The sequence below is a fragment of the Maniola hyperantus genome, chromosome 11 (assembly GCF_902806685.2).
Source record: "Maniola hyperantus chromosome 11, iAphHyp1.2, whole genome shotgun sequence".
Classification (NCBI taxonomy): Eukaryota; Metazoa; Arthropoda; class Insecta; order Lepidoptera; family Nymphalidae; genus Maniola; species Maniola hyperantus.
Genome location: NC_048546.1, coordinates 957,607 through 984,968, shown reverse-complemented (window position 1 = coordinate 984,968; position 27,362 = coordinate 957,607). Strand labels below are relative to the sequence as shown.

At 41.6% G+C, this 27,362-nt stretch overlaps 1 protein-coding gene across 2 annotated transcripts; it reads right to left on the bottom strand.

Annotated features, from left to right (window-relative positions):
* Positions 1-45: 45 nt before the first annotated feature.
* On the bottom strand, positions 46-27,193 carry adp (WD and tetratricopeptide repeats 1). 2 transcript variants are annotated; one of them, XM_069501925.1, is made up of 13 exons: positions 26,725-27,193; positions 25,917-26,028; positions 23,974-24,152; positions 23,206-23,407; positions 22,289-22,418; positions 19,502-19,611; positions 18,589-18,789; positions 17,862-17,989; positions 17,091-17,335; positions 16,287-16,440; positions 14,648-14,816; positions 10,149-10,306; positions 46-5,243 (listed from the first exon to the last, which is right to left on the bottom strand). In XM_069501925.1, exons 1-13 carry the CDS (start codon positions 26,919-26,921, stop codon positions 5,240-5,242), a joined length of 1,989 nt encoding a protein of 662 aa, XP_069358026.1. In that variant the 5' UTR covers positions 26,922-27,193; the 3' UTR covers positions 46-5,239. The 2 variants fall into 2 exon arrangements, with proteins under 2 accessions (XP_069358026.1, XP_034828934.1); XM_034973043.2 differs by having other exon boundaries at positions 22,289-22,415.
* Positions 27,194-27,362: the final 169 nt, after the last annotated feature.

The following is a 27,362-nucleotide window of genomic DNA, read 5'->3' as shown; positions in this document are numbered from 1 at the left end:
AAGCCGTCCCATCACATGCGCGCGTGAAACGCGAGTTATTTCGCCGCATCTGGACGCAATAGAAATCAAAACGCGCGAGTGGACTCGCGCGCAAATCGCGCTTTCTGGACAGGCTCTTAGCTCTACTTGTACAGCCAAGGCCATAAGTGCTAACTAAATATATCACAAAAAAAAGTTATTACACTACGGTTGGTTTAGATTAACGACCAAAATTATTAATCAATCCTATCTGTAATCTGTCAATAAGTTACTTAGCAACATTGTTATTTGTCAAAAAATTTAATATTACATAGTCTTATAAAGACAAATAACAATGTTGGCAAATGGTTGCCAAGTAAATTTTCATCCGTTAATCTAAAAAAAATTGACACAAAAGAACAATTATGTACGTAGATATTAGTTAAATATAGCAAATTATAGCGGAATTATGACCGAAAAGTCAAAACAGCAAAATTGAAATTGGAAAAAACGGTTACAAATTACAATGCATGTATAAAATAATAACTTTTCTGTATTCAGCCGTGAATCCACATTCCACTGAAACACTTTTAACGCGTTAGAAAACAACCCGTGTGAACAAAGGCTTAGGGCGTAACTTAAGGGAAAAATGCATTTTACTAGTCTATATTATTACTACACAAAGTTGCCATTTACTTATTTTTTAAATTATTATACACATAGCCGTACAATTACATAGATAATAAAATATGACGTTGCTATAGTATGTCACTAAATAAATAGTTTAATATTGGTGTCAAACTATCTGATGTATTTTTATTATCATACTTATTATTATAATTATTTTTAAATTTGTTTTTTTTTGATTTATTTTTTGTTATTTCCTTCGCTTCAGTTCCATGAGCTTTTTACGTCTCAAACTTATTTACTGCTTTAGAACTAAAGTGACAGAAAACAAAAAACGTATTATGATTTAAAGATTTAAAAGCATCGTTTTGTTTAAGTCACTTTATTTCTGAAGTTGCGTACCCTAAGATAAAAATTAAAATACCTATTTTACTTTCTCACTTGTTTTATTTAATTAATTTATATAGAATTAACATTAATATGATTTTATTGATGATTTTAATTTATGAAATTAAAATATTATTTAAATTTTCCAATTTTTCATTTAACTGTACCTGCAACTTAAATCAATATTTCTATTTTCTATGAGACATTAAATTTGTAAGATTTTTTCTGTCGGCCTCTATATACAATCAGCAGATCTCGGGTTCCGTCCCCGATCAGGGCAACTGACTATACCCTAACCACGGAGAGAAGTTAGTATAGCTCTCTCTCTGTTACGTAATCCCATACAAATGATAGAGGCTCTCAAGTACATATTGGTACTGATTCTGAGCACAACCTAATTTTAGAGTATTCGCATCCTCTTCTTACTAATGTAATATGAAAAGGACAGACGCAGTTTGACAGTTTTAAATCTAATCTTTAGATGGTAAAACCCGTGATATTAGCGCACAGTCGCGAGCCTACTGTTTAAATTTGTAGTGTGCACTAAAATTTAGAGTCTTTAAATGTGAAGTTTATGTTTTGTCCCTTTTTAGCATTGTTAAAAAGAAAAGGATGCAGATACTCTAAATTTAGTTTAGAGAAAGACAACGTAATCGGTGCCATTGATGGCTTAAATTACAATAACAACTACACCGTTGTCCATTCTATAGGAGAGCTGTTTAAAGCCAGATATAACAGCATAAAAATAGTGCTATTTATGGTAAAACTAGCACAAAAATAATTTTTGGTACAACTAGCACAAAAATAGTGTTATTTTTGGCATAACTAGCACAAAAATAGTGTTATTTTTGGTACAACTAGCACATAAATAGCACTATGTTTGTGCTTGTCATAACTGAACTTACAGCTCTCCTGTAAAATCGACGATTGTATAGTTAATGCAATTGTGAACTAAGCCATCAATATTTCAAGGTATTTCTAAGCGATGTTTTCTTTAAATCTAAAGCGGTAATAACTGAGCACTTTCTTTAATAATAATTTTATTAATTATGTTTTCGTTTATTACATAGATACATAATAATAATATAATAATGCTCCTTGATTAATAATGTCGCTACTCGCTATAGACATTAAATTACCCTCTAACAATATTTACAAGAAATATTTAAACATCATTAAAACCAAATGTACAGTACGCGGCCTTAGATAGCAGATTTCTAGAGCGCTGTCGCTGTCGTTGAGACCGAAAAAACGTCATATAAGTATAGGTATAAATGACAGAGACAACGCTCTACAAAGCCGAAACGTCATTCTAAAGGCCCATGTACATCACTTTTGGTCGCGTGCTGTAAAGCATTACGACTGTCAAATTACATAGATATAAAACCCTTAAATAAATAAAGAAAAGGAAGATGAAACAAGCAGAAAATGCGATGGCAACTATCCAGCTTCTATACCCTGTTCAGGCAAACTAGCTAATCTAAATATATAAAAGGAAAAGGTGACTGACTGACTGACAGATCTATCAACGCACAGCTCAAACTACTGGACGGATCGGGCTGAAATTTGGCATGCAAATAGCTATTATGATGTAGGCATCCGATAAGAAAGGATTTTTGAAAATTCAACCCCTAAGAGGGTGAAATAGGGGTTTGAAATTTATGTGGTCCACACGGACGAAGTCACGAGCATAAACTAGTAGGGAACTAAGAAACAGCACGTCATTGGACGCAGATAATAGAGATAGGCCACGTCGTCTTTTGGTGCTCCTTACTTTAGTGCGTAGTCTACCAACCCGCACTTGACCAGCGTGGTCCAAGGCCTAAAACCCTTCTCATTCAGAGAAGAGGCTCGTGTTCAGTAGTAGGCCGGTGATGGGTAGAGATAATGGTGAAATAAAGCTTGGTTTGAACCGAGGCGCCACGTCTATGAAGGCGTTCTACGACATGCGCGTTAAAAAGGCTACATTATGTGTTGCTATATTAAATTTACACGAATACGCGCGCGTTCAATTAAGCGTCCTGTGCTGGAGTTGCCATCGCGCCTTATGTGTGTTTCGTAACGATATTTCGAAAAGGACTATAAATGCAAAAGTGTTTGTTTGTTGGTTTGTCCTTCAATCACGTCGCAACGGAACAACGGATCGAAGTGATTGTTTGCATGTGTAGGTATACTTTATGACCTGTTAGGCTAACATGCGCACCACGAGAAAATTTTGTCTACGCATTTACTCGTCTTATTTGTATGAAGAAACACGAGATAATGCGTAGACAAAATTTTCTCGCGGGGCGCATGTTAGGCCCTCTGGAGAGTGACAAAGGCTACTTATATTCCGGAAAATGAAAGAGTTCCCACGGGATTTTAAAAAACCTAGATCCACGCGGACGAAGTCGCGGGCATCAGCTAGTAAATAATATAAAGCTGTTCGCAGATTAGCGCAACGTCGGCGTTGACGTGATTCGCATATCTTTTTAGGATTCCGTAGTAAAACAAGGAACCCTTTAGTGTCGTCCAGTCTGTCTATGTGTCACAGTCATTTTTAAAATCGGGCTGTTTGGAAACCGAACCGTTTGGTCTGGTGGGAGGCTTCGGCCGTGGCTAGTTACCACCCTACCGGCAAAGCCGTGCCGCCAAGCGATTTAGCGTTCCGGTACGATGTCGTGTAGAAACCAAAGGGGTATGGGTTTAATAAAAACTGTCATACCTTCCAGGTTAGCCCGCTATCATCTTAGACTGCATCATCACTTACCACCAGGTGAGATTGCAGTCAAGGGCTAACTTGTATCTGAATAAAAAAAAAAAAAAAAGACCAGTTTTGGGCCCAGTCTTGGGCAGTCTTGTTACAGAAAAAAAAATCGGCCAAGTGCGAGTCAGACTCGCGCACCGAGGAGGGTCCCGTGGTACAGTCGTATTTTTCGACATTTTAAACGATAAATCAAAAACTATTATTCATAAAAATAAATAAAAATCTGTTTTAGAATATACAAGTAAAGCCCTTTCATATTATGATATCCCACTTGATATAGTAAAGATACTAGTACTTTGAAAGTTAAAATTACTAATTATTTGTTCACGACACATTTTAATTTTTTTTTTCGTGATGTAGCTAACCACAAATTCACGATTTTCAGTTATTCCCCTAATGTCTGCTATAAGACCTACCTACCTGCCAAATTTAATTTTTCTAGGACTAGGTCAATGGGAAGTACCCTGTAGTTTTCTTGACAGACAGACAGACACAATAAGCTTATGACTCCACACAGCCGCACGGTATACTATGGTAACTCTTTCACCACTAACAGTGTCAAACTCTGGAATTATCTCCCAGCTGAAATACGTCAGGCGAAATCCTTAAACACCTTCAAAAATCGTTTGAAGAACTATTATTTATCTATGTAAACAGAATTATGTAGTATATTATAGATATATTATGTATATGGGTATATATAATTATATATATTTGTGTATTATTAGAATGTACTGTGTATGTAGTCTAATTTATAATAATACCTAGGGCCATTTTCGGCTGCCGCACCAACCCGTGCTTTCGTGATTCCTTTCGTCAAAGGTTGCCTGGAAGAGATCGCTTTAGCGATAAGGCCGCCTTTGCATGCTACATCTATTAGAATAAGATCCTGTATTGTGTTTTTTCAATGTTTACTTTGTGTTGTGTGCAATAAAGTGTCAATAATAATAATAAAAATAACGAAGTGATCCTATAAGGGTTCCTTTTTTCCTTTTGAGGTACGGAACCCTAAAAATACATTGCTTGCGGTCCGTGCGATACTGTAATATGCGAACAGCTTAAAGGTTTTTACCGCAAATACTATCGCCAGTGCTTCACGTTGGATCTGACTATAGTTAGCCTCCGCCGAACTAAGCGTGCGAGACGCGTATGAGACGGGCCCTTCGCCGTCCTCCCCGCGCGCGCGTCGCACGACAAGATAAGTGGTAATTTCTCGTAATGCATTAACACTGGACAACTAGTTAACGCCACCTTAATATCCTGGAACGCCTCAGGATATTAAGGTGGCATTAACTAGTTGCTCAGTGTTAATGTATTACGACGAGAAATTACCACTTATCTTGTCGTGCGACGAGCGCGCGGGGGAGCGCGCCTCAGGATCTAAACTCAGCGATGATACATAATGACAACGAGAAATATTCGTATTAACATTATAATTCTAATTATTATATTTACAAATGACTTGGTGATGTTTGTTGGAAATCCGTGAAAAGAGATCGATCTGAGATCTGTCGGCAGAGTTTACCTGCAACGGGAAAAATAAGTTTATAAGCAAATCTGCCTTTATTAATGTTTTAATCCTAATCCTAATAATATTATAAATGTGAAAGTGTGGATGTTTGGATGTTTGTTAGTCAATCACGCAAAAACGGCTGAACGGATTTGGATGAAATTTGGAATGGAGATAGATTATACCCTGGATTAACACATAGGCTACTTTTTATCCCGCAAAATCAAAGATTTCCCGCGGGATTTTGAGAAACATAAATCCACGCGGAAGAAGTCGCGGGCATCAGCTAGTGTTGGTAACACGGCCATGAAAAGGTAATGATGGTGATGAAAAATTGAGAACATGCGATTGCGATTTATTCTGCAATGGTGGGTTGCAGTGTTCTTCTTCTTGAAATGCCGTCTCCTATCGGCAGTGGTCCGACCGCCGACGATGAACGAGAAACGAGTAGAGCTACTAAAAACGAGTTGGCAATCAGCGCGAAGCGAGTGTGTAATTTCGATAGTTTTGTCACCGGGCTATAAGCGAGTGTGCAAGTGCGACGAGCGATTACTCGCGCCATTCGCCCGCGGTCGCTCAGTCCTGTGCAAACAAAGCGAGCGAGCATCGCTGAGCGAGTCGTCGCCGGCAGTGTGAACAGTCAGAGAGCAACTTTTGATATATGCATCTCTTTCGTTTACACGGAATGTACATTTATTGTGCGTTTCTTGAGAGAGCAAATTGCCGATAGTTAGTCGTTTTCTCGCCGGCGGTGGGACCACTGCCATTGGAGGTTTAGGAAAAGAGATCAGGTACTCTTCCCGTACCATTGGCGTAATTTCTTCTACCGGCTATTTTCCCCTGAATAATGAGCTGAAGGCGGTCGTATTTGCTACTTCTCATAAGCTGAAGGCGGTCGTATTTGCTATTTCTCATAAGCTGAAGGCGGTCGTATTTGCTATTTCTCATAAGCTGAAGGCGGTCGTATTTGCTATTTCTCATAAGCTGAAGGCGGTCGTATTTGCTACTTCTCATAAGCTGAAGGCGGTCGTATTTGCTGTTTCTCATAAGCTGAAGGCGGTCGTATTTGCTATTTCTCATAAGCTGAAGGCGGTCGTATTTGCTATTTCTCATAAGCTGAAGGCGGTCGTATTTGCTATTTCTCATAAGCTGAAGGCGGTCGTATTTGCTATTTCTCATAAGCTGAAGGCGGTCGTATTTGCTATTTCTCATAAGCTGAAGGCGGTCGTATTTGCTACTTCTCATAAGCTGAAGGCGGTCGTATTTGCTACTTCTCATAAGCTGAAGGCGGTCGTATTGCTACTTCTCATAAGCTGAAGGCGGTCGTATTTGCTACTTCTCATAAGCTGAAGGCGGTCGTATTTGCTATTTCTCATAAGCTGAAGGCGGTCGTATTTGCTATTTCTCATAAGCTGAAGGCGGTCGTATTTGCTGTTTCTCATAAGCTGAAGGCGGTCGTATTTGCTATTTCTCATAATCTGAAGGCGGTCGTATTTGCTATTCTCATAAGCTGAAGGCGGTCGTATTTGCTATTTCTCATAAGCTGAAGGCGGTCGTATTTGCTATTTCTCATAAGCTGAAGGCGGTCGTATTTGCTATTTCTCATAAGCTGAAGGCGGTCGTATTTGCTGTTTCTCATAAGCTGAAGGCGGTCGTATTTGCTATTTCTCATAATCTGAAGGCGGTCGTATTTGCTATTTCTCATAAGCTGAAGGCGGTCGTATTTGCTATTTCTCATAAGCTGAAGGCGGTCGTATTTGCTATTTCTCATAAGCTGAAGGCGGTCGTATTTGCTATTTCTCATAAGCTGAAGGCGGTCGTATTTGCTACTTCTCATAAGCTGAAGGCGGTCGTATTTGCTACTTCTCATAAGCTGAAGGCGGTCGTATTTGCTACTTCTCATAAGCTGAAGGCGGTCGTATTTGCTATTCTCATAAGCTGAAGGCGGTCGTATTTGCTATTTCTCATAAGCTGAAGGCGGTCGTATTTGCTATTTCTCATAAGCTGAAGGCGGTCGTATTTGCTATTTCTCATAAGCTGAAGGCGGTCGTATTTGCTACTTCTCATAAGCTGAAGGCGGTCGTATTTGCTACTTCTCATAAGCTGAAGGCGGTCGTATTTGCTATTTCTCATAAGCTGAAGGCGGTCGTATTTGCTATTTCTCATAAGCTGAAGGCGGTCGTATTTGCTATTTCTCATAAGCTGAAGGCGGTCGTATTTGCTATTTCTCATAAGCTGAAGGCGGTCGTATTTGCTACTTCTCATAAGCTGAAGGCGGTCGTATTTGCTACTTCTCATAAGCTGAAGGCGGTCGTATTTGCTATTTCTCATAAGCTGAAGGCGGTCGTATTTGCTATTTCTCATAAGCTGAAGGCGGTCGTATTTGCTATTTCTCATAAGCTGAAGGCGGTCGTATTTGCTATTTCTCATAAGCTGAAGGCGGTCGTATTTGCTATTTCTCATAAGCTGAAGGCGGTCGTATTTGCTATTTCTCATAAGCTGAAGGCGGTCGTATTTGCTATTTCTCATAAGCTGAAGGCGGTCGTATTTGCTATTTCTCATAAGCTGAAGGCGGTCGTATTTGCTATTTCTCATAAGCTGAAGGCGGTCGTATTTGCTATTTCTCATAAGCTGAAGGCGGTCGTATTTGCTATTTCTCATAAGCTGAAGGCGGTCGTATTTGCTATTTCTCATAAGCTGAAGGCGGTCGTATTTGCTATTTCTCATAAGCTGAAGGCGGTCGTATTTGCTATTTCTCATAAGCTGAAGGCGGTCGTATTTGCTACTTCTCATAAGCTGAAGGCGGTCGTATTTGCTACTTCTCATAAGCTGAAGGCGGTCGTATTTGCTACTTCTCATAAGCTGAAGGCGGTCGTATTTGCTACTTCTCATAAGCTGAAGGCGGTCGTATTTGCTACTTCTCATAAGCTGAAGGCGGTCGTATTTGCTACTTCTCATAAGCTGAAGGCGGTCGTATTTGCTACTTCTCATAAGCTGAAGGCGGTCGTATTTGCTACTTCTCATAAGCTGAAGGCGGTCGTATTTGCTACTTCTCATAAGCTGAAGGCGGTCGTATTTGCTATTTCTCATAAGCTGAAGGCGGTCGTATTTGCTATTTCTCATAAGCTGAAGGCGGTCGTATTTGCTATTTCTCATAAGCTGAAGGCGGTCGTATTTGCTATTTCTCATAAGCTGAAGGCGGTCGTATTTGCTACTTCTCATAAGCTGAAGGCGGTCGTATTTGCTATTTCTTCATAAGCTGAAGGCGGTCGTATTTGCTACTTCTCATAAGCTGAAGGCGGTCGTATTTGCTATTTCTCATAAGCTGAAGGCGGTCGTATTTGCTATTTCTCATAAGCTGAAGGCGGTCGTATTTGCTATTTCTCATAAGCTGAAGGCGGTCGTATTTGCTATTTCTCATAAGCTGAAGGCGGTCGTATTTGCTATTTCTCATAAGCTGAAGGCGGTCGTATTTGCTATTTCTCATAAGCTGAAGGCGGTCGTATTTGCTATTTCTCATAAGCTGAAGGCGGTCGTATTTGCTATTTCTCATAAGCTGAAGGCGGTCGTATTTGCTATTTCTCATAAGCTGAAGGCGGTCGTATTTGCTATTTCTCATAATGTGGCCGAAGTACTCCAACTTCCGCACTTTTATGGTCTTCAGGATTTCAAGATCTTTGCTTAGCCTTTGTAGGACAGTTGCATTTTTGACTCGCTCTACCGAAGAGATTCTCAACATTCTTCTGTAGTAAACTAGGCTACAAAGGCCGAAGCGAACGTAAAATAGAAGGAATAACATTTCACAAGCAAGTACCTCTGCTTGAGCGAGAGGGACTAAGGGGGCCACGCTAGTTGCATATCTGTTGGTATATATTTGTGTGGTGATAAGATGATGATGATGATGGTAATGAGTTGGAGATAAAAGATGATGACAAAGAAAAGGTGATGTATGTATTTGTATGTATATACTTTATTGCACCACAGAAACACAAATGACAGGTTACAAAAAGAAATCTTAATAAGTAGGTACAAAAAGGCGGTCTTATCGCTAAATAGCGATCTCTTCCAGACAACCTTAACGCTAGGGAAAAAACGAACAAATGGACAATGGGAGGTGGTGTAAAATAAACCTAAATACCAATAGCTAAATAAACTAAACCATATAATAAGAATATAAAATACATATTATTTATACACTAATACATACAAATAAAATATAATAGACATACATAAGACTACATTGATATATTTATACATATAGATTTAAATAATAAACTATGCCGTTACTGATGATAGCAAAGAGATAGGTAATGATCTTTGACGTCAATTTTAAATTAGTTAAGGGATTCAGCACGATGGATTTGCGAGGGAAGCTCGTTCCATAAACAGATAGCAGTGACCGTGAAGGAATTGCTAAAGTATTTTGTCCGATGTGTAGGTGGCGCTAGAATGAGATTTCCCGCTGATCGTAAAACTCTATCTGGTCTGTCATGGCCTAGAAATTTGAAATTTTCTTTTAGATAACTTGGAGTCATTGGATTGAACAATACACAGTACAGAAGAGAAACAATGGGGCTAATTCTGAGCACAACCTAATATTAGAGTATTCGCATGCTCTTCTTTCTAATGTAATATGAAAAGGATAGACACAGTTTGACAGTTTTAAATTAAATTTTTAGATGGTAAAACCCGTGATTTTAGCACGCACTCGCGAACCTACTGTTTTAAATTTGTATTGTGCACTAAAATTTAGAGTCTTTAAATGTGAAAGTCATGTTCCGTTCCTTTTTTAGCATTAGCAAAAAGAAAAGGATGCAGATACTCTAAATTTAGTTTAGAGAGAGACTAGAGAATCGGGGCCATTGTGCAGATTCCGGCGAAAGTGATGTTGGTGATGAAGGAAATGGTCAGCTGACTCACGTGGCACGGCATGCGGGCGAGTGCATCTCGCGGTCGGTGCCGCCGGCGAAGCTGATGTTGAGCAGCATGGCCTCGAAGGGATCGCTCCGCATGCGCTGCTGGTTGGCCGCCGCCGCCGCGCCCGCCTCCGGCACCACGCGCGACTCGCCCAGCCCGTCCTAGACCACATACAGAACATTATGACCTATTTTAATGTAGACTAGCTGACCCGCCCCGGCTTCGCTCGGGTGGAATTTATAAATCGAGGTGGGGGTTGAATTTCCTAAAATCCTAAAACACATACTTCTTCATTTTTGACCGGAAACCCAAATATCAATTTTGATACAAATAACTTGAAAAATGACGGACTTCCATACAAACTTTCATCCCCTATTTAACCCCCTTGGTAGTAGAATTTTCAAAAATCGTGAAATACGTAATTTTTATTTCTAATCGAAAGCTTAATTACCAATTTTCATCGATATAACTTTAAAAATGACGGACTTCCATACAAACTTTCATCCCCTATTTAACCCACTTAGGGATGGAATTTCGAAAAATCCGTTCTTAGTGGATACGCTACTCTTTACAAAGAACACACCCTCCAAATTTCATGTCTCTAGGACCAGCGGTTTAGGCTGTGCGTTGATATATATGTCAGTCAGTCAGTCAGTCAGGACCACGGAACAGAAAAAACAGTGGAAGTGCTAAGTAGGCGTGGCACGCGTGCCACAATTAAGCGTAGTTACGTAAAACTGATCCCAGTCGCGTTCTAACATCGCGTGGAGTTGGTAGTCTCGCGACAAATTCATATTGCCCTAGCAATGTTACTGTTCCGTTTTGGAGTGTAAAAATGATAGTAGGAGAAAAAATCTTAAAAATGGAGGTGTTTCGTATCATCGGTAAGTACGATTTTCATTGTTTTCTATAAAATCTTAATTTATTTCAATTTACTAATATTTAATAGAACGGTTAGTCAAAATCAACCTTAACCAATTAAGATAAAGTTTATTTTGGATTGATTCTATTCCGAAAGTACTTCGCTCCGTGTTCGCTACTCAAGTAGTGATGTGGCCAAGTCGAATATTGAATTTATCGATTGATATCGATACAAGGATATAAATAAATAGTAACGCAATAATTATAATTTATTAATGAGTGAGACGTTGCATTGATCACTAAATAGACATCAGTAGTTCCTCTAACCTTCATTTAAAATATTTTTAGGTTTCCCAAAGATGCAAGCATCAAAGAGAAATGGATAGATGCAACGGGTAGAGTTAATTGGATGCCAACCAAATCAAGCATGATATTATGCTCTGAACATTTTTTTAGAAGTCGATTTTATAATATCAAATAAAGGATATAGATATACGAAACCTACTGCGCTTCCATCAATGAAAATCGTTAAGTTTTTTAATCAAGTAAGTAACCTTGTTTTATTTTATTACTTTCAGTAAGTATTGAAAATACTTGATATTATAATACAAAACAACACCACCTCTTAGTTATATTTTTGTATGAAGATTGACTGACTAAATATCAAATTTAATTCATAAACACACTAATTAATTTTTCTCCTATTCATTTTTATATAGGTACTAGATGATGCCCGCGACTTCGTCCGCGTGGATTTAGGTTTTTAAAAATCCTGTGGGAACTTTTCAACTTTCCGGGATAAAAAGTAGCCTATGTCCTTTCCCGGGATGCAAGCTATCGCTGTACCAAATTTCATCAAAAACGGTTGAACGGTTGAGCCGTGAAAAGCTAGCAGACAGACAGACACACTTTCGCATTTATAATATTAGTACGGATTTATTCTCAAAATTTAATTTTGGTTTCAGCCACAAAATGATAAATGTGGTCACTCCAGGTTCTTCAAAAAGACAAAGTGATTCGGAGATTCCTGCGTCTAATCACGTTACCGATTTGATGAAGGCAATAGTCGAAAAATATATACATAAATGTTCGCATACACCGTTTATTAATATTAAAAATAAGACTTTCGAAACGCCAGTTTCTTAACAAATATGTTTTATTTCAAGGGCAATAAATAAAATTTAACTATTTTCATACGTTGCAGTATTTATTGTGCATACTTGTAAAAGGCATGCATACATACCAGCACTTTTATTCAATTTTATAATTACCTTTTTAATTTTATTTTTGCGAATGAACAAAATAACGAGTATCTATCGATATCGATAGGTAATTCATTGAGCTACGTGGTGCGGCCTTAGCTGAGGAGGAAAAAAAATCGACCGATCACGCAAATGTCAACCATATGTTTAAGGTAATTAAGTTTATAATTGCTACCACTTAGAATACCGCCATCTATGGTCAAGTAGCGGAATTAATTGGACAATTGAATCTAGTGTGACGTGAGTGTGACTATAGCTCGTAAATACGTTCTTCCGCTAAAGCAAAATAAATCTTATTTCTAGAACGTCAGGGTTTGTTTCTAAATCTGTGACGTAGGCTAGTTTTGACTAAACTTAAACGACAAATCAAATGATTTGTTTCTTTGTAGTGCAATATATGACTATCGGTATATTTGTATGAGTTTGGCGACAGCGGTTCCTATAGTAATTTTGGTGAATTGCACTTCCACTGTTCTTTCTGTTCCGTGGTCAGGACTTTTATACATTTAGATAACATTATAACCACAATTAATACTAGCCAACTACTGCCAGCGAGAAAAGTGAAATAAAATAAAATGAAAATCTTTACGAAAAATCACACCAACGAATATAGGGGAAAACACAATGCGTGGGACACACTGAAAGCTTTTAGAAAATCAAAAGTGGACTGATGTAAGAACCTGTAACAGTGCGACAAGGCTCTTTTGGCACTTGAATGACATTGACAGGGGGGCGCTGTTGGAGAACAAAGGCTTAGACTATTCAAACAAGAACAAAGGGGACACTTGACGGCAACGTTAGTTTCGATTTTCGCCACGCGCCAAAGAGCCTTGTCGTACTGTATTATGTTTATTTTTTCCAGTAGTCGTTCTTTTCTAAGCATCGTAGCATGCTATACAACCATTGACTGACGCAGAGAGCCCAATCTTCTTTATGGAACTCCTTCACGTTTTTTTCGACACGTTGTTTCACGGTCTAAGACAGGGTTCATAAAGCGGATTCCTCTAAGTAAATTCATTTCAACGCATAACACGCACTTTTAAAATTACGAACAATTTGTAAAAACAAATGAATATACGAATTAAATGTAGGTCTATATAGCTTCTCAAAGAGTTCGTTACTTGAAATTTAAATGAATTTTTCGTTGGCAACTTTTCTCACTGGCCAATCTTTCAGTGTGAACTCCTTGCATAATATACGAAATATTAACGGCGATTACGCACTGCACTTCCGTCATCCGAGTTCTATCCGTTATCCGAGTTCTATCCGTTATCCGTGAGAATACCAGCGAACATCTACGTCATATGTCATAAGCCCCCATACAAATAAAAAAGGAACGTATTTTCACGGACTCTGATCGGATGAGTGCGTAACCGCCCTAAGGGTGTGATGTCGGGTGAGGGGATGACGAGCGATATTACGGGTCATACGTCTTGTTTAAAACTTTGTAACAAATAGCATACAAAGGAAAAAATTAGACCGGAAATAATATCCGAGAGTACGAGCCTTTTTCTGCTACACCCATATTCCAAACGTCTTCGTCAAACCGAGTGCAAGCAAAAAAAAAGAAAAAGAAATTTGAAAATTGCAAACTAAGAAAAAACAACAGGATATTGTGCAACACAAAAATAAAAAATTAACCGGCCAAGTGCGAGTCAGGCTCGCGCAACGAGGGTTCCGTACTATAGTCGTATTTTTTCGACATTTTGCACGATAATTCAAAAACTATGATGCATAAAAATAAATAAAAATCTGTTTTAGAATGCACAGGTGAAGACCTTTCATATGATACCCCATTTGATATAGTTATCTTACTTCGAAAATTGAAAATACTAATTATTTGTTCATGACCACAATTAAATTTTTTTTGTGTGATGTAACCATAAATTCACGTTTTTCAGATTTTTCCCCGAATGTCAGCTACAAGGCCTACCTACATGCCAAATTTCATGATTCTAGGTCAACGGGAAGTACCCTGTAGGTTTCTACTTTCTTGATAGACCGACAGACAGACAGACAACAAAGTGATCCTATAAGGGTTCCGTATTCCTTTTGAGGTACGGAACCTAACAAGCAAAAACAAAGTTCCAATATTTAAAAGATATAATACAGTATACACTTTATATAGCGAAATTAAAATTAAAAGGACCGGGTATTTTAGTGCGTTACAAAGAGTCCCACAAATTGCTATTGCGCTGGAACCATGTCTCATTAACATCGAAATGATGATGATGATTGACGTCAGCCGAAATATAAATATACCAACAGCTCGAAACTTCAGTCTAGTTTTGACGTCACTAAAATGGCGGCCACGCGCATAAGCAATTTGCGGGACTTATATACACCTACCATGGTGGATGATGGAGGCTGGTCCCTTACCTCGGGCCTAGGGCTCCAGAGACGCACGACGGCCTCGATGCCGCTGGTGGCCAGCAGGAACATGGTGGGGTGGAGCTGCACACAGTTCACTATGGACTCGTCTCCCCGAAGACATCTGATGATGTTGCCAGATTTCCGGCACCAGATAAACAGGCTGCCGTCGTCAGATCTGTAACCAAAGATTCTGTTTCCAAACACGAGTTTCTTCTTCTTGTGCGTCTCCACTATTGGAGGTTTTTATTTGATACTAGCTTATGCTCGCGACTTCGTCCGCGTGGACTACAAAATTTCAAAACCCTATTTCACCCCCTTAGGAGTTGAATTTTCAAAAATCCTTTCTTAGCGGATGCCTACGTCATAATAGCTATCTGCATGCCAAATTCCAGCCCGATCCGTCCAGTAGTTTGAGCTGTGCGTTGATAGATCAGTCAGTCACCTTTTCCTTTTATATATATAAGAATTGATAAAATGGGCTAAGAGCCTGGGAGGGTCAGACCTTCGTTATTATATAAAAGCTAAAAAAATCTCTGAGCATTGTTACCAACACAGGGAGGAGCAATCAGTGACGAGATCATGGTGGCTTTGGCAGATAACAGGTAATAAAGACGTATACAATTACTTACGTCAAAGAATAGAGTCTAATCTTTTCATATTTTCTTCGTCACGTCATGCATTGCCAGACATTGGAATAATGAACCGGAAGCTGTAGTCCAAAGCTGTGCTGAGCGACTATCGCTCGAGCGATCTCACTTGATGGTAAGTGATGATGCAGTCTAAGGTGGAAGCAGGCTAACTTGGAAGAGTTAGAATAGAATAGAATGTTTTTTTATTCATGTAAACTTTTTAAAAGTGCTTATGAATAGTCAGGTAGTTTTAATTTACCACTGGTTCGGAATGCCGTTTGGTCAGATTCAAAAAGCGTGATGAATAATATCTTCGATACCTCCAGGACTGTAAGTGGAGGCTTCCAAGCAGTGGACTAGGATAAAGAAAGGAAAAGTAAAGGAAAACTCACGTATGCGCGACAGTTCTTCGTAAATTCCTTTTCTGTTCACTTCACTTTCTTTTCGCGAGAGAATCGACCACAGCTGAGGCGTTCAGGCGATTAGCGACACGTTTACACACGTTTTCAACACGACACGGCGTCCGCCATTACTGATTCTTGGAGCGGAGAAGCGAGCGCCCAGCACAATGTCTTTGTTGCGATTGATTTGCGTCGGCGCAGCGTGTTTTTGAGTTAAGTGAAAGGCGAATTGGTGCGAAGGAGAGATATAAATATATGGGTACAGGAGTGTGAAGGAGAGAGCTGGCTTTAAGAATTTTAATTCTTACCACCGTTCCTACCGAGAAGAACCAGCAAGAAACTCGGCGGTTGCTCTTTTTAATTTTTCAATTTACAATGTTATTATGCCGTACTATACAAGCTATTGCAGCCCCGTGTATTGCTGGAGCGAGTCAAATCCAAGCTTTTTTATCGTTTACATAGTCTGCGACTGTATAATATGCTTTTTTTAGGAGAATACTTTTAACACGTTATGGAAGTTTTATTGAACCCATACGCCTTATTGGTGTCTTGGTACCGGAACGCTATACCGCTTGGCTTTGATGACCACCAGACAACAAGCCTGGTTTAACTCACCCCGCTGCCACAAAGTTAGCGTCAGGTCCGAGGAAGTTGGCTTCCTTGATGTCTGTCGTCGTGTTGCAGTGGCCGAGGAACCGGCAGCTGTAGTCCAAGGCAGTGCTGCGCGACTGTCGCTCGAGCGCGCTGCCCGACTGCCCGTCTTCGTCCACTAGAATCAGTACCCTTATTATAAATGCGAAAGTGTGTTTGTTTGTTGGTTTATTGGTTTGTCCTTCAATCACGTCGCAACGGTACATCGGATTGACGTGATTTTTGCATGGGTATGGACAAAGACCTGAAGAGTGACATAGGCTACTTTTATCCCGGAAAATCCCAGATTTTTAAAAAACCTAATTCCACGCGGACGCAGTCGCGGGCATCAGCTAGTAAAATAATAAACCTGTGTCATATTTGACTATCTCTACGTTCTTAAGGGCTTGCGACACGGTCAAGTGGCTTGACATCGAGCACGTAGATTTTTGCTTGAACATTGAACAACAAGCATTTTGACTATTGTGTGACATTTATAGTGTTTTACCTACATTTAAAATTATTAGAAAATTATTTAAAATTATTTAGAAGCATTTTGACTATTTACAATGTTTGCTTGATGCTTGAGTGAAGCCCTTTACAACAATAAATCAAATTGCAAACTTACGGGGTTTTCAACGTTTATTTTATTAACAAATAAAAAATGTACGGTACAAAGTGCAGCATGCGACATGCACAACTTGGCTCTGCTTTTTTTCAACTGGCCTTACGGCTCTGGGTTCTAGGCCTGGCTCTGTGCGTGATGGAACGCTGGTGACGTCAACATACCTTCATCAGGCTGCGTCTCCATGGTCTCGAGCGCCACATTGATGTCCTTCTGCAGCAGGAACACGGCATGGCTCTGCGCGTGCTTGGGGAACTTGTCTTTGAAGTACAGCAGACACTCGTGCGCCTCGCGGGCGCGCTTCAGATCCATAAGGCCTTTAGCGAGGCGGAAGTGGGACTTGACGTGGCCCGAGTCCAGCTTGATGGCCTTGTAGCAGTCCTTGATGGCTGCGTATGTGTCCCCTGACCTTGAAAGGAATAATAAAAATGATTCATATAGCAGTTACCGCCGTGTAACGTGTAACGTGTACCGTGTGCTCGTTTAGTGTTTGTGAATAAGCGCAAGTGTCAAAAAGTCTGCCTAAAAAATTTTAAAAATTTGAACGACGTGACTAAAGATTTTTATTTTATTTCTGATTTCTTAAGGAGCTTTTATAGCTGTCCTGTATGCCAGCCCAATGGAGCTGGCATATAGGTCACCTGTAAAAGCTCCTATAAGTAGTTAGTTAGGTAGTATGTACCTAACTAAGTATAGTTAAATCAAAAATTAATAATTGAGAGAATCACTAACAAATTCATACACAAAGATATAAGCCCCGCTAATTGCTATTGCATTTTAATGACGTCAGCACTAGACTGAAGTTTCGAGCTGATAATAGTAAAAATGAAGTCATTTCGATGTTAATGAGACATGGTTCAAGCGCAATAGCAATTTGCGGGACTTAAACTGGGTTATGAAAGTCAATAAGCTCGTTAAAGGGTAGATAGACTCACCAAGACCGCCTCATGAGCGCCGCCGCCCGGTTGGAGTACAAGATGGCACAGTCGGGACACTCTGCGATGGCGGTGTTGTACAGCTCCACGGCGGACGAGTAGTTTCCGTTGTTGACTAGCTCGTTCGCCTGAAATTATACATCCTGAAATGGTCCAACCAGCCCAGCTATAGACTGATCTGTTTCTTTCAAATCAGATGTAGATTACAATTTACACGGGACCAGAGTTCATATTGAATCGCAGAGGTAGCGGCACAAAAAATTTCAATAATATTTGCTAATTTGTTAAACTAACTTTTATTTGGGATTCGTGAGAAACCGATCATATCGAACTTGAACGATTTATTTCACGACGTGGTAAACCTCCATTAATATATTCGGATAATGGAACAAACTTTATGGGTCTGAATAACGGATTTTACGGGATCGGTGTTCATATTGATCCATAGAGGCAGGGGCGCAAAATGTATCAAATCATAATCTAAATATTAAAAAACGTCCTGACTCACTGAATGACTCATCAACGCCTATCCCAAACCCCTGGAGAGCAAACGAGCAGGCGGGTCACTTGATATTAAGTGATTACCGCCGCCCATAAACATTTGGAGTACCAGAGGAACCGCCAATGCATTGCCGGGCTTTGTTGGTCCGCCCCTTGAATAATTCCCACGCGATAGAAGATAACTTTGTGAAATTTTTTTAATAAAAAAAAAGAGTACAATACTTACCATTTCTTTAATTTGTCGCACTCGGTCAGGTAACTGTGGCTGCTGTTCGATGGTACCATTGGCTCCCGAGCTGCTGCTTGCAGTGGTACCATTCTTGGGCGATTGTTTGGTCTCCCCCTCGCGGTACCCGTGGTTGTGTTGAATTATGAAGCTCTCCACAAGGACGGGCCTCCTGGCGTTGTTTATGTCGAATAGGTATACCTGAGGAAGATAGTTGATCATTCCAAGGAGCGTAAAAATCTGCTCCTTGGTTCCTCGGGGCTGGTTGTACTTAATCTGGTTAGTTTTTATTGTTTTTTAAGGTTCCGTACCTCAAAAGGAAAAACGGAACCCTTATAGGATCACTTTGTTGTCTGTCTGTCTGTCGGTCTGTCAAGAAACCTACAGGGTACTTCTCGTTGACCTAGAATCATGAAATTTGGCAGGTAGGTAGGTTTCATAGTACACATTCGAGGAAAAATCAGAAAACCGTGAATTTGTGGTTACATCACATAAAAAATAATTAAATTGTGGTCATGAACTAATAATTAGTATTTTTAATTTTCGAAATAAGATAACTATATCAAGTGGGGTATCATATGAAAGGTCTTCACCTGTGCATTCTAAAACAGATTTTTATTTATTTTTATGCATCATAGTTTTTGATCGTGCAAAATGTCAAAAAAATACGACTGTAGTACGGAACCGTCGTTGCGCGACCCTGACTCGCACTAGGCCGGTTTTTTTGGCTGAATAAAGGTTATTATTTATTAAGAGGCTTTTTGCAGAAAATGACGTCTATATTCAAATTCAAGAGGACCAATTTTTTTGCAATCTGAAATTTCACTTTCTCTTTTGTGTACCTGTTGAAAGAGAAAGTGAAATTTCTCTTTCAACATACAACATATACTTATGTTGTATGTTGTATATTTACCTGTTCGGAGCCCAGGTTGACGAGTAGCTCGTTGCCGTCATGGCTGAACGCCACGTAGGTCGTGGCTTTCTTTGGAAATGTGTGCTCGTTGGGCTCCATGGATAAATGGCCTGAAAACCATCATCATGTCAAATATTCACTTACATTCATAGGTGCGGTGTGGTGAGGGACTGATGACTTTATCATGGTATTAAATACGATTTTTTTTTGATATTTCAAAGCTATCTGCAATCAGTCATTGGATGGACTTTTATCTAATTTTTATGAGTGCATTCATAAAAAAAAACGATTTATAAATATAAAAAATTATTACAGTCAAAAATGGCAAATTTACAATCGAGAAAACCAAAACTCGAATGAGACTTCGAAACAATAGTAGCACCGCACGCGTGCAGGCTAGTGTTTATGCCGTATCACTACGCGCTACAGCTTATTTTGATCTAAAGTTTTTTTCTTTATTGGCAGCGTACCTGCCTATTATTCACGTTATGTCTAGTGGATTACTATTGTTTCTCACACTTTCGAGTTTTTTCAACTATTTCAAAACAAAAACATTACTCGATGTTTCGATAGGTACCACTGAGAGTAAATCATTCTGCCGCGGGAAGACAACCACTAATATTCAGCGTGTATATCTGTGCCTTCGCTAGTTTGCAGTACTCACCAGGGGCATAGTACTACCCGCGCGCGAGCACCGCACGTTCTGTCGCTAGTTTGCAGTACTCACCAGGGGCATAGTACTGCACGGCCGCTCGCGGTATGTTGTTGTCGCGGTCGCCGTGGCCCGCGCGCGAGCACCGCACGTTCTGTCGCTAGTTTGCAGTACTCACCAGGGGCATAGTACTGCACGGCCGCTCGCGGTATGTTGTTGTCGCGGTCGCCGTGGCCCGCGCGCGAGCACCGCACGTTCTGTCGCTAGTTTGCAGTACTCACCAGGGGCATAGTACTGCACGGCCGCTCGCGGTATGTTGTTGTCGCGGTCGCCGTGGCCCGCGCGCGAGCACCGCACGTTCTGTCGCTAGTTTGCAGTACTCACCAGGGGCATAGTACTGCACGGCCGCTCGCGGTATGTTGTTGTCGCGGTCGCCGTGGCCCGCGCGCGAGCACCGCACGTTCTGTCGCTAGTTTGCAGTACTCACCAGGGGCATAGTACTGCACGGCCGCTCGCGGTATGTTGTTGTCGCGGTCGCCGTGGCCCGCGCGCGAGCACCGCACGTTCTGTCGCTAGTTTGCAGTACTCACCAGGGGCATAGTACTGCACGGCCGCTCGCGGTATGTTGTTGTCGCGGTCGCCGTGGCCCGCGCGCGAGCACCGCACGTTCTGTCGCTAGTTTGCAGTACTCACCAGGGGCATAGTACTGCACGGCCGCTCGCGGTATGTTGTTGTCGCGGTCGCCGTGGCCCGCGCGCGAGCACCGCACGTTCTGTCGCTAGTTTGCAGTACTCACCAGGGGCATAGTACTGCACGGCCGCTCGCGGTATGTTGTTGTCGCGGTCGCCGTGGCCCGCGCGCGAGCACCGCACGTTCTGTCGCTAGTTTGCAGTACTCACCAGGGGCATAGTACTGCACGGCCGCTCGCGGTATGTTGTTGTCGCGGTCGCCGTGGCCCGCGCGCGAGCACCGCACGTTCTGTCGCTAGTTTGCAGTACTCACCAGGGGCATAGTACTGCACGGCCGCTCGCGGTATGTTGTTGTCGCGGTCGCCGTGGCCCGCGCGCGAGCACCGCACGTTCTGTCGCTAGTTTGCAGTACTCACCAGGGGCATAGTACTGCACGGCCGCTCGCGGTATGTTGTTGTCGCGGTCGCCGTGGCCCGCGCGCGAGCACCGCACGTTCTGTCGCTAGTTTGCAGTACTCACCAGGGGCATAGTACTGCACGGCCGCTCGCGGTATGTTGTTGTCGCGGTCGCCGTGGCCCGCGCGCGAGCACCGCACGTTCTGTCGCTAGTTTGCAGTACTCACCAGGGGCATAGTACTGCACGGCCGCTCGCGGTATGTTGTTGTCGCGGTCGCCGTGGCCCGCGCGCGAGCACCGCACGTTCTGTCGCTAGTTTGCAGTACTCACCAGGGGCATAGTACTGCACGGCCGCTCGCGGTATGTTGTTGTCGCGGTCGCCGTGGCCCGCGCGCGAGCACCGCACGTTCTGTCGCTAGTTTGCAGTACTCACCAGGGGCATAGTACTGCACGGCCGCTCGCGGTATGTTGTTGTCGCGGTCGCCGTGGCCCGCGCGCGAGCACCGCACGTTCTGTCGCTAGTTTGCAGTACTCACCAGGGGCATAGTACTGCACGGCCGCTCGCGGTATGTTGTTGTCGCGGTCGCCGTGGCCCGCGCGCGAGCACCGCACGTTCTGTCGCTAGTTTGCAGTACTCACCAGGGGCATAGTACTGCACGGCCGCTCGCGGTATGTTGTTGTCGCGGTCGCCGTGGCCCGCGCGCGAGCACCGCACGTTCTGTCGCTAGTTTGCAGTACTCACCAGGGGCATAGTACTGCACGGCCGCTCGCGGTATGTTGTTGTCGCGGTCGCCGTGGCCCGCGCGCGAGCACCGCACGTTCTGTCGCTCGTTTGCAGTACTCACCAGGGGCATAGTACTGCACGGCCGCTCGCGGTATGTTGTTGTCGCGGTCGCCGTGGCCCGCGCGCGAGCACCGCACGTTCTGTCGCTAGTTTGCAGTACTCACCAGGGGCATAGTACTGCACGGCCGCTCGCGGTATGTTGTTGTCGCGGTCGCCGTGGCCCGCGCGCGAGCACCGCACGTTCTGTCGCTAGTTTGCAGTACTCACCAGGGGCATAGTACTGCACGGCCGCTCGCGGTATGTTGTTGTCGCGGTCGCCGTGGCCCGCGCGCGAGCACCGCACGTTCTGTCGCTCCCACGCAATGCGGGTGGTGGGGGCGGTCACCTGCATTTCCTCCTCGAAACAAAACATTCCGTTAGCACTCCCAATCATTGAAACTACTGAAGACGACTTTTATCTATTTAAATAAAATTCAAAGTCCTGACTGACTGACTGACTTATGTATCAACGCACAGCCTAAACCGCCGCGAAGAAAGGTTCCGTGCCATTCTTCATCTATAAAAACGGCAAAAACATAACGTTTCTTGTATGGGATCCCCCTTATTTTATTCTGTTTTTTTTATTTGTTGCAATAGCGGCGACAGAAATACATCATCTGTGACAATTTCAACTGTCAATAACAGTTCATGAGATACACTGGTGACAGGCGTACGGACAGCGGAGTCTAATAGTGTCCCGTTCTACCCTTTGGGTACGTAACCCTAACAAGAGTCACGAGAACGGTCAAAAGGTAAATGGATTGCGTGAAAGAAGATATGCTTGTAAAAATGCGCGTGCGCTTGGGCGCGTTTGGAACCCTCGTAGCTTTAGTTTTAAGTTCGCGTAAAAATTATCACAACTATATCATTATCTTACAAATGCAAACCGACTATCAAAAAGCGTATTTTTTTACCTACTTTGAATAAACGTTTTGACTTTGACTTTGACTTTGAAAACGCTGGAAAATACTTTGAGGGATGACAGAAGTGAGTGGAAGAAGAAGACATGTTGTGCCGACCCTGCGCAGCGTGGGATAAGGTAAGGAAGAAACGCACAACAGACGGAAACGTTTAAGTGCGGAAACCAGCCCAGAGTGATGAAGAAGAAGAAGAAGGTAAGGAAGAAGTAGTTGTAAGCAACATACCTGCAACCTGGCCAATTTGATCATCCTGGTGTCGTAGAGCCGGACGTAGAAGTCGTTAGCGCCGATGGCCAGCTGGTAGGGGCGGCGCGGGTTGATGGCCAGGCACTTGGCCTCCGCGTACCGCCCCATGTGGTTGAGCAGGTTCACCAGCACGTTGGCGGAGTCCGAGTTGCAGCGGTGCGGGGACCGCAGGTCGTGTTGCCTGCCAATAATGCAAATTGGCAGGAGCTTGACACAATTCCACATTCATCATCATCATGATCAACCCATCGCCGGCTCACTACAGAGCAAGGGTCTCCTCTCAAAGTGAGAAGAGTTTTGGCCATAGTCTACCACGCTGGCCATGTGCGAATTGGTAGACTTCCTTTGAGAACATTATAAAGAACTCTCAGGCATGCAGGTTTCGTCACGATGTTTTCCTTTACCGTTAAAGCAAGTGATATTTAATTATTTAAAACATCATAGACAAACAATTTCACAATTTCACATTAGACATGGAGGTCATTTTAACAACTGTCCCACTACCAATATTTTACTCAAGTTATTTAAAAAGTTTTTGAAAAACCCGACTGTAGTTTGCGCTGCTATCGTCCGGAGTCTATTATCTCAAAAAAAAATCGAGTCTAATTCGTACGAAAACGCATCCAAAGTGCGTTTGACCTAAGGGTACCAATTCTGAATTTAGCTAGATCTAAAGTGGCCACTCTGTTTTGAAACTCGAAGGGTTTATTCCAAAAAAAACAAAAAAAAATCCTAAAAAATATTTACAGAACCAGTCCATCTTCCCCCGCAGACCACAGCAGGTGAGGCTTGTCAGGCGTTGCAGCGAGGCGCTTGACTCTGCCGCAGTGGCACGAGCATTCCAGCAGCGAGCCGCCTCCGATGACGTCGCGAGCACGCACCGAGCCGTCCGCCGCGCAAGTTGCTATCACGTCTTCTGAGAGGAACTGTAAGAGAGGATCAAACTTACAGTATCAAAGCCTGCTTTAAAATCGTGCTTGAACTGAAAGAGGTTTTTTTTGCTCTATGACATGACGTATGTACAATCTTACAATTTAGGGATGATCTATGCGAACACGTGGCCACGTTTTGGCACGTCCACGGACACAGTGAAGCATAAACTGCTTTATATAAAATGTTCATGATGTTATCAATCAGTGTCTCGTCCAGGCCTCGTACGTGTTGGCGTAAACCATAGCTAAATGGGACGAGATGAAGTATTGCAAGTAAAGCATCTGTAAAGTAAGGTGTTTTTGCACCCACATGGAATAAAACAAAATGACCCAGACTCTAAAGGCCCAGGAAAGCCCTCCAACTCCCATGCCCCCCACCAATCTCTCGGTAATATGGGCCGAATAGCGGGAGGGCGCCCGTTCGGTACTAAAGGTCCAAACGAATATACGCATTACGCTGCGTGAGGCGCTGGCGCTGCGCCTTGCTCCATACAAACTCATATGAGCTATATTTGCCGCGCCGCGTCGCGCCGCATCGCTCAAGTGCGCTTTGCTCGATACAAACTCATATAAACTATATTCGACGTGTCGCGTCGCGCAGCGCAACAAAAGTACGTTTGGACCATAAATGCTGCAGACTATGGGAAACCTCATGAGCTGGTTTTATGCCAGGATCGACAATAAGGAAGAAATTGTTAAGGAAGAATAAAATAAACATAATTTGCAAACACTGCATGTTTGCAAAATATGTTTATTTTATTCTAGAGAATGAATGTTTTAGAAAACAGTCTCGTCATTTCTATCATTTATTATGATCAATAATGAGTCAACAGTTAATGATAAGTAATTACTTATTATTATCAATAAACATATTAAGTTATAGTTAAGAGAAACGATAAGCACATCATAGCATTGATATGTACATTGTAAACTTTAGGTATTGAAATATCTTTGTATCTGTTACTTAATCCATACTAATTATAATTGCAAAAGTGTGTCTGTCTGCTATCTTTTCACAGCCTAACAGTTCAAACGACTTGGATGAAATTTGGTACAGAGATAGTTTACCTTCCAGGGAAGGACATAGGCTACCTTTGATCCCGGAAAATCAAAGAGTTCCCACAGGATTTTAAAAACCTAAATTTAGTAACAATTTAAACTAAGTCTAAATCCAGCTCATACTTGAGTCATGTGGAAGAATCTGGGAGCCCACTGCATTATTGGGAAAATAAACCCTACCATTATTTGATTAATGGAAAGGGGTGATGAGCATGACCCCCAGCAATGAGGGGCACGATGCTAGGTCAAAGTCAAATAATTTTTTCAAAGTAGGTATAATGCGACAGGTTGAAATGGTAATTGGAGAGGAAACGCCCGCCCCACACAGTGCACATCCGCACAGTCCCAGAAATGAATCTATTTTGAAAATTGGAATGTCGTTTACGGATTGCGACGTCATTATTCACCTTCCGTACAGCGTGACGTTCATGTTCAAAATAAATAAAAACTATTTTTTTATTATTATTCTCTTTAATAATGAATTCTAGTCCCATAGACTACCGGGAACGGGAATTTTAAAAAATAGTTGTCCCATTTAGTAACAGTCAATGGGACAACTATTTTTAAAAATTCCCGTTGAGTCACAGTGCTACACACGGAGGTGTGACTCAACGGGAATAACCCATAAACTACCACTATACAAAAAATCACTTCATTTTATTACTACAGTCCAAGACCCTATTTAATGTGACACCTTACCTTAACTGAGAATATGTTTCCTGTGTGGCCGGTAGATATGTTGTGAAGCTGCTTATATCTGTACGGGTCCCACAGTATAACGTGGAGATCATCAGAGGCTGATGCCAGAACCCTGAGTGGAGAAGGCATCATTTAGCATACAATCTATTCAAATTTATGTTACCGAGCGGCTTGTCTTTTATTTTAATTTTATTTATTAGACACACATAACAGATTATGGCAATAATAACTAAATACATGAATTATAAAAAACCTGGCCGAGTGCGAGTCGGACTCGTGCATGAAGGGTTCTGTACCATTATCTATAAAAACAGCAAAAAAATCACGTTTGTTGTATGGGAGCCCCCTAAATATTTCTTTTATACTGTTTTTTAGTACTTTATGTTATAGCGGCATGTGAATTTAGTCTAGAGATTAAGTACCTACAACAGAATGGTGAAAATGCAAATGTCCCCAATTCTTTTTCAAGCTAATACAACCTTTCTGAGTACACGTTAAATGTGATAGTAGGCTACCATTAGGTAATGAAGGTTACATCACTATCATCCATACGAAATGGAGTCAAGATGGTAATAGTCAGTTCAACCAGAAATGACTTATTGCAAGGTTCGACTAACCAAGAACAAATCAACAAAATTTCGCCAGAGAAACGGGCAAAATTCCGCTATATTTTTTTAATTGATATTTTATTTATAATATAAATGCTAGTATAGAGCACTTTGTCCATTTGAAAACAAACATGTATTTCTACAAGAATTGGATATCTAGAGTCAATGTGTTTTCTTTAATTTGGTTTAAAATTACTTACGATCCATCACTGTTCCATTCTAAGCAGTTAACGCAGCCCATATGCCCATGCAGTTCTTTTTCTAGACCTAATCTATCAATCATACTACGAGTCACAGTTAGGCGATTCTGAAATTTTCTGTCTATATCTCCACGCTCCCTGGCCGCGGCAAGGCCCACGGTGCCCAGAGCCCAGGCTGGTTCCTGTCTCCTCCCCATATTTACCAAATATCACTCAATATGTCTGATCCACCATCAAACAGAATATTACGAACTATGGTAACTGCACCTCGATCTATTTATAGTAAACGACATTTCATAGCACATCACAGCGAAATACACACAGCAGTATTTACAAAAACACTATTTAGCAATGTTTTTTTATGTAGAATTAATAACACAGCAAACAAAAAGCTAAAATTATTGAGTCGAAATTTTCTTCCGAAAAATTTTCAGAGTTGTCAAACAGCTGGCGATATTGCCAGTTTATTTTCTGATGATTGGACTGATTGAAAAAAAAGATAGTTTATTTACTGAAAATAATTTAATTTTAATAATTTAGAATTATTTTTTATATCTAATACATTGTTACCTATATTTCAAAAATTACAGCAAGCTCCGGATACATTTTATTTCAAAGTTTATTGCGATATTTTGCAT

What these genes read in the sequence shown, in the direction of transcription:
- adp (XM_069501925.1), bottom strand. Translation starts at nt 26,921, where the DNA reads ATGGGGAGGAGACAGGAACCAGCCTGGGCTCTGGGCACCGTGGGCCTT. An exon ending in GGGGAAGATGGACTGGTTCT is followed by an intron (nt 23,408 to 23,973) that starts GTAAATATTTTT and finishes CATTATTGGCAG; the next exon opens with GCAACACGACCTGCGGTCCC. An exon ending in TCAACCTGGGCTCCGAACAG is followed by an intron (nt 18,790 to 19,501) that starts GTAAATATACAA and finishes TATCTTCCTCAG; the next exon opens with GTATACCTATTCGACATAAA.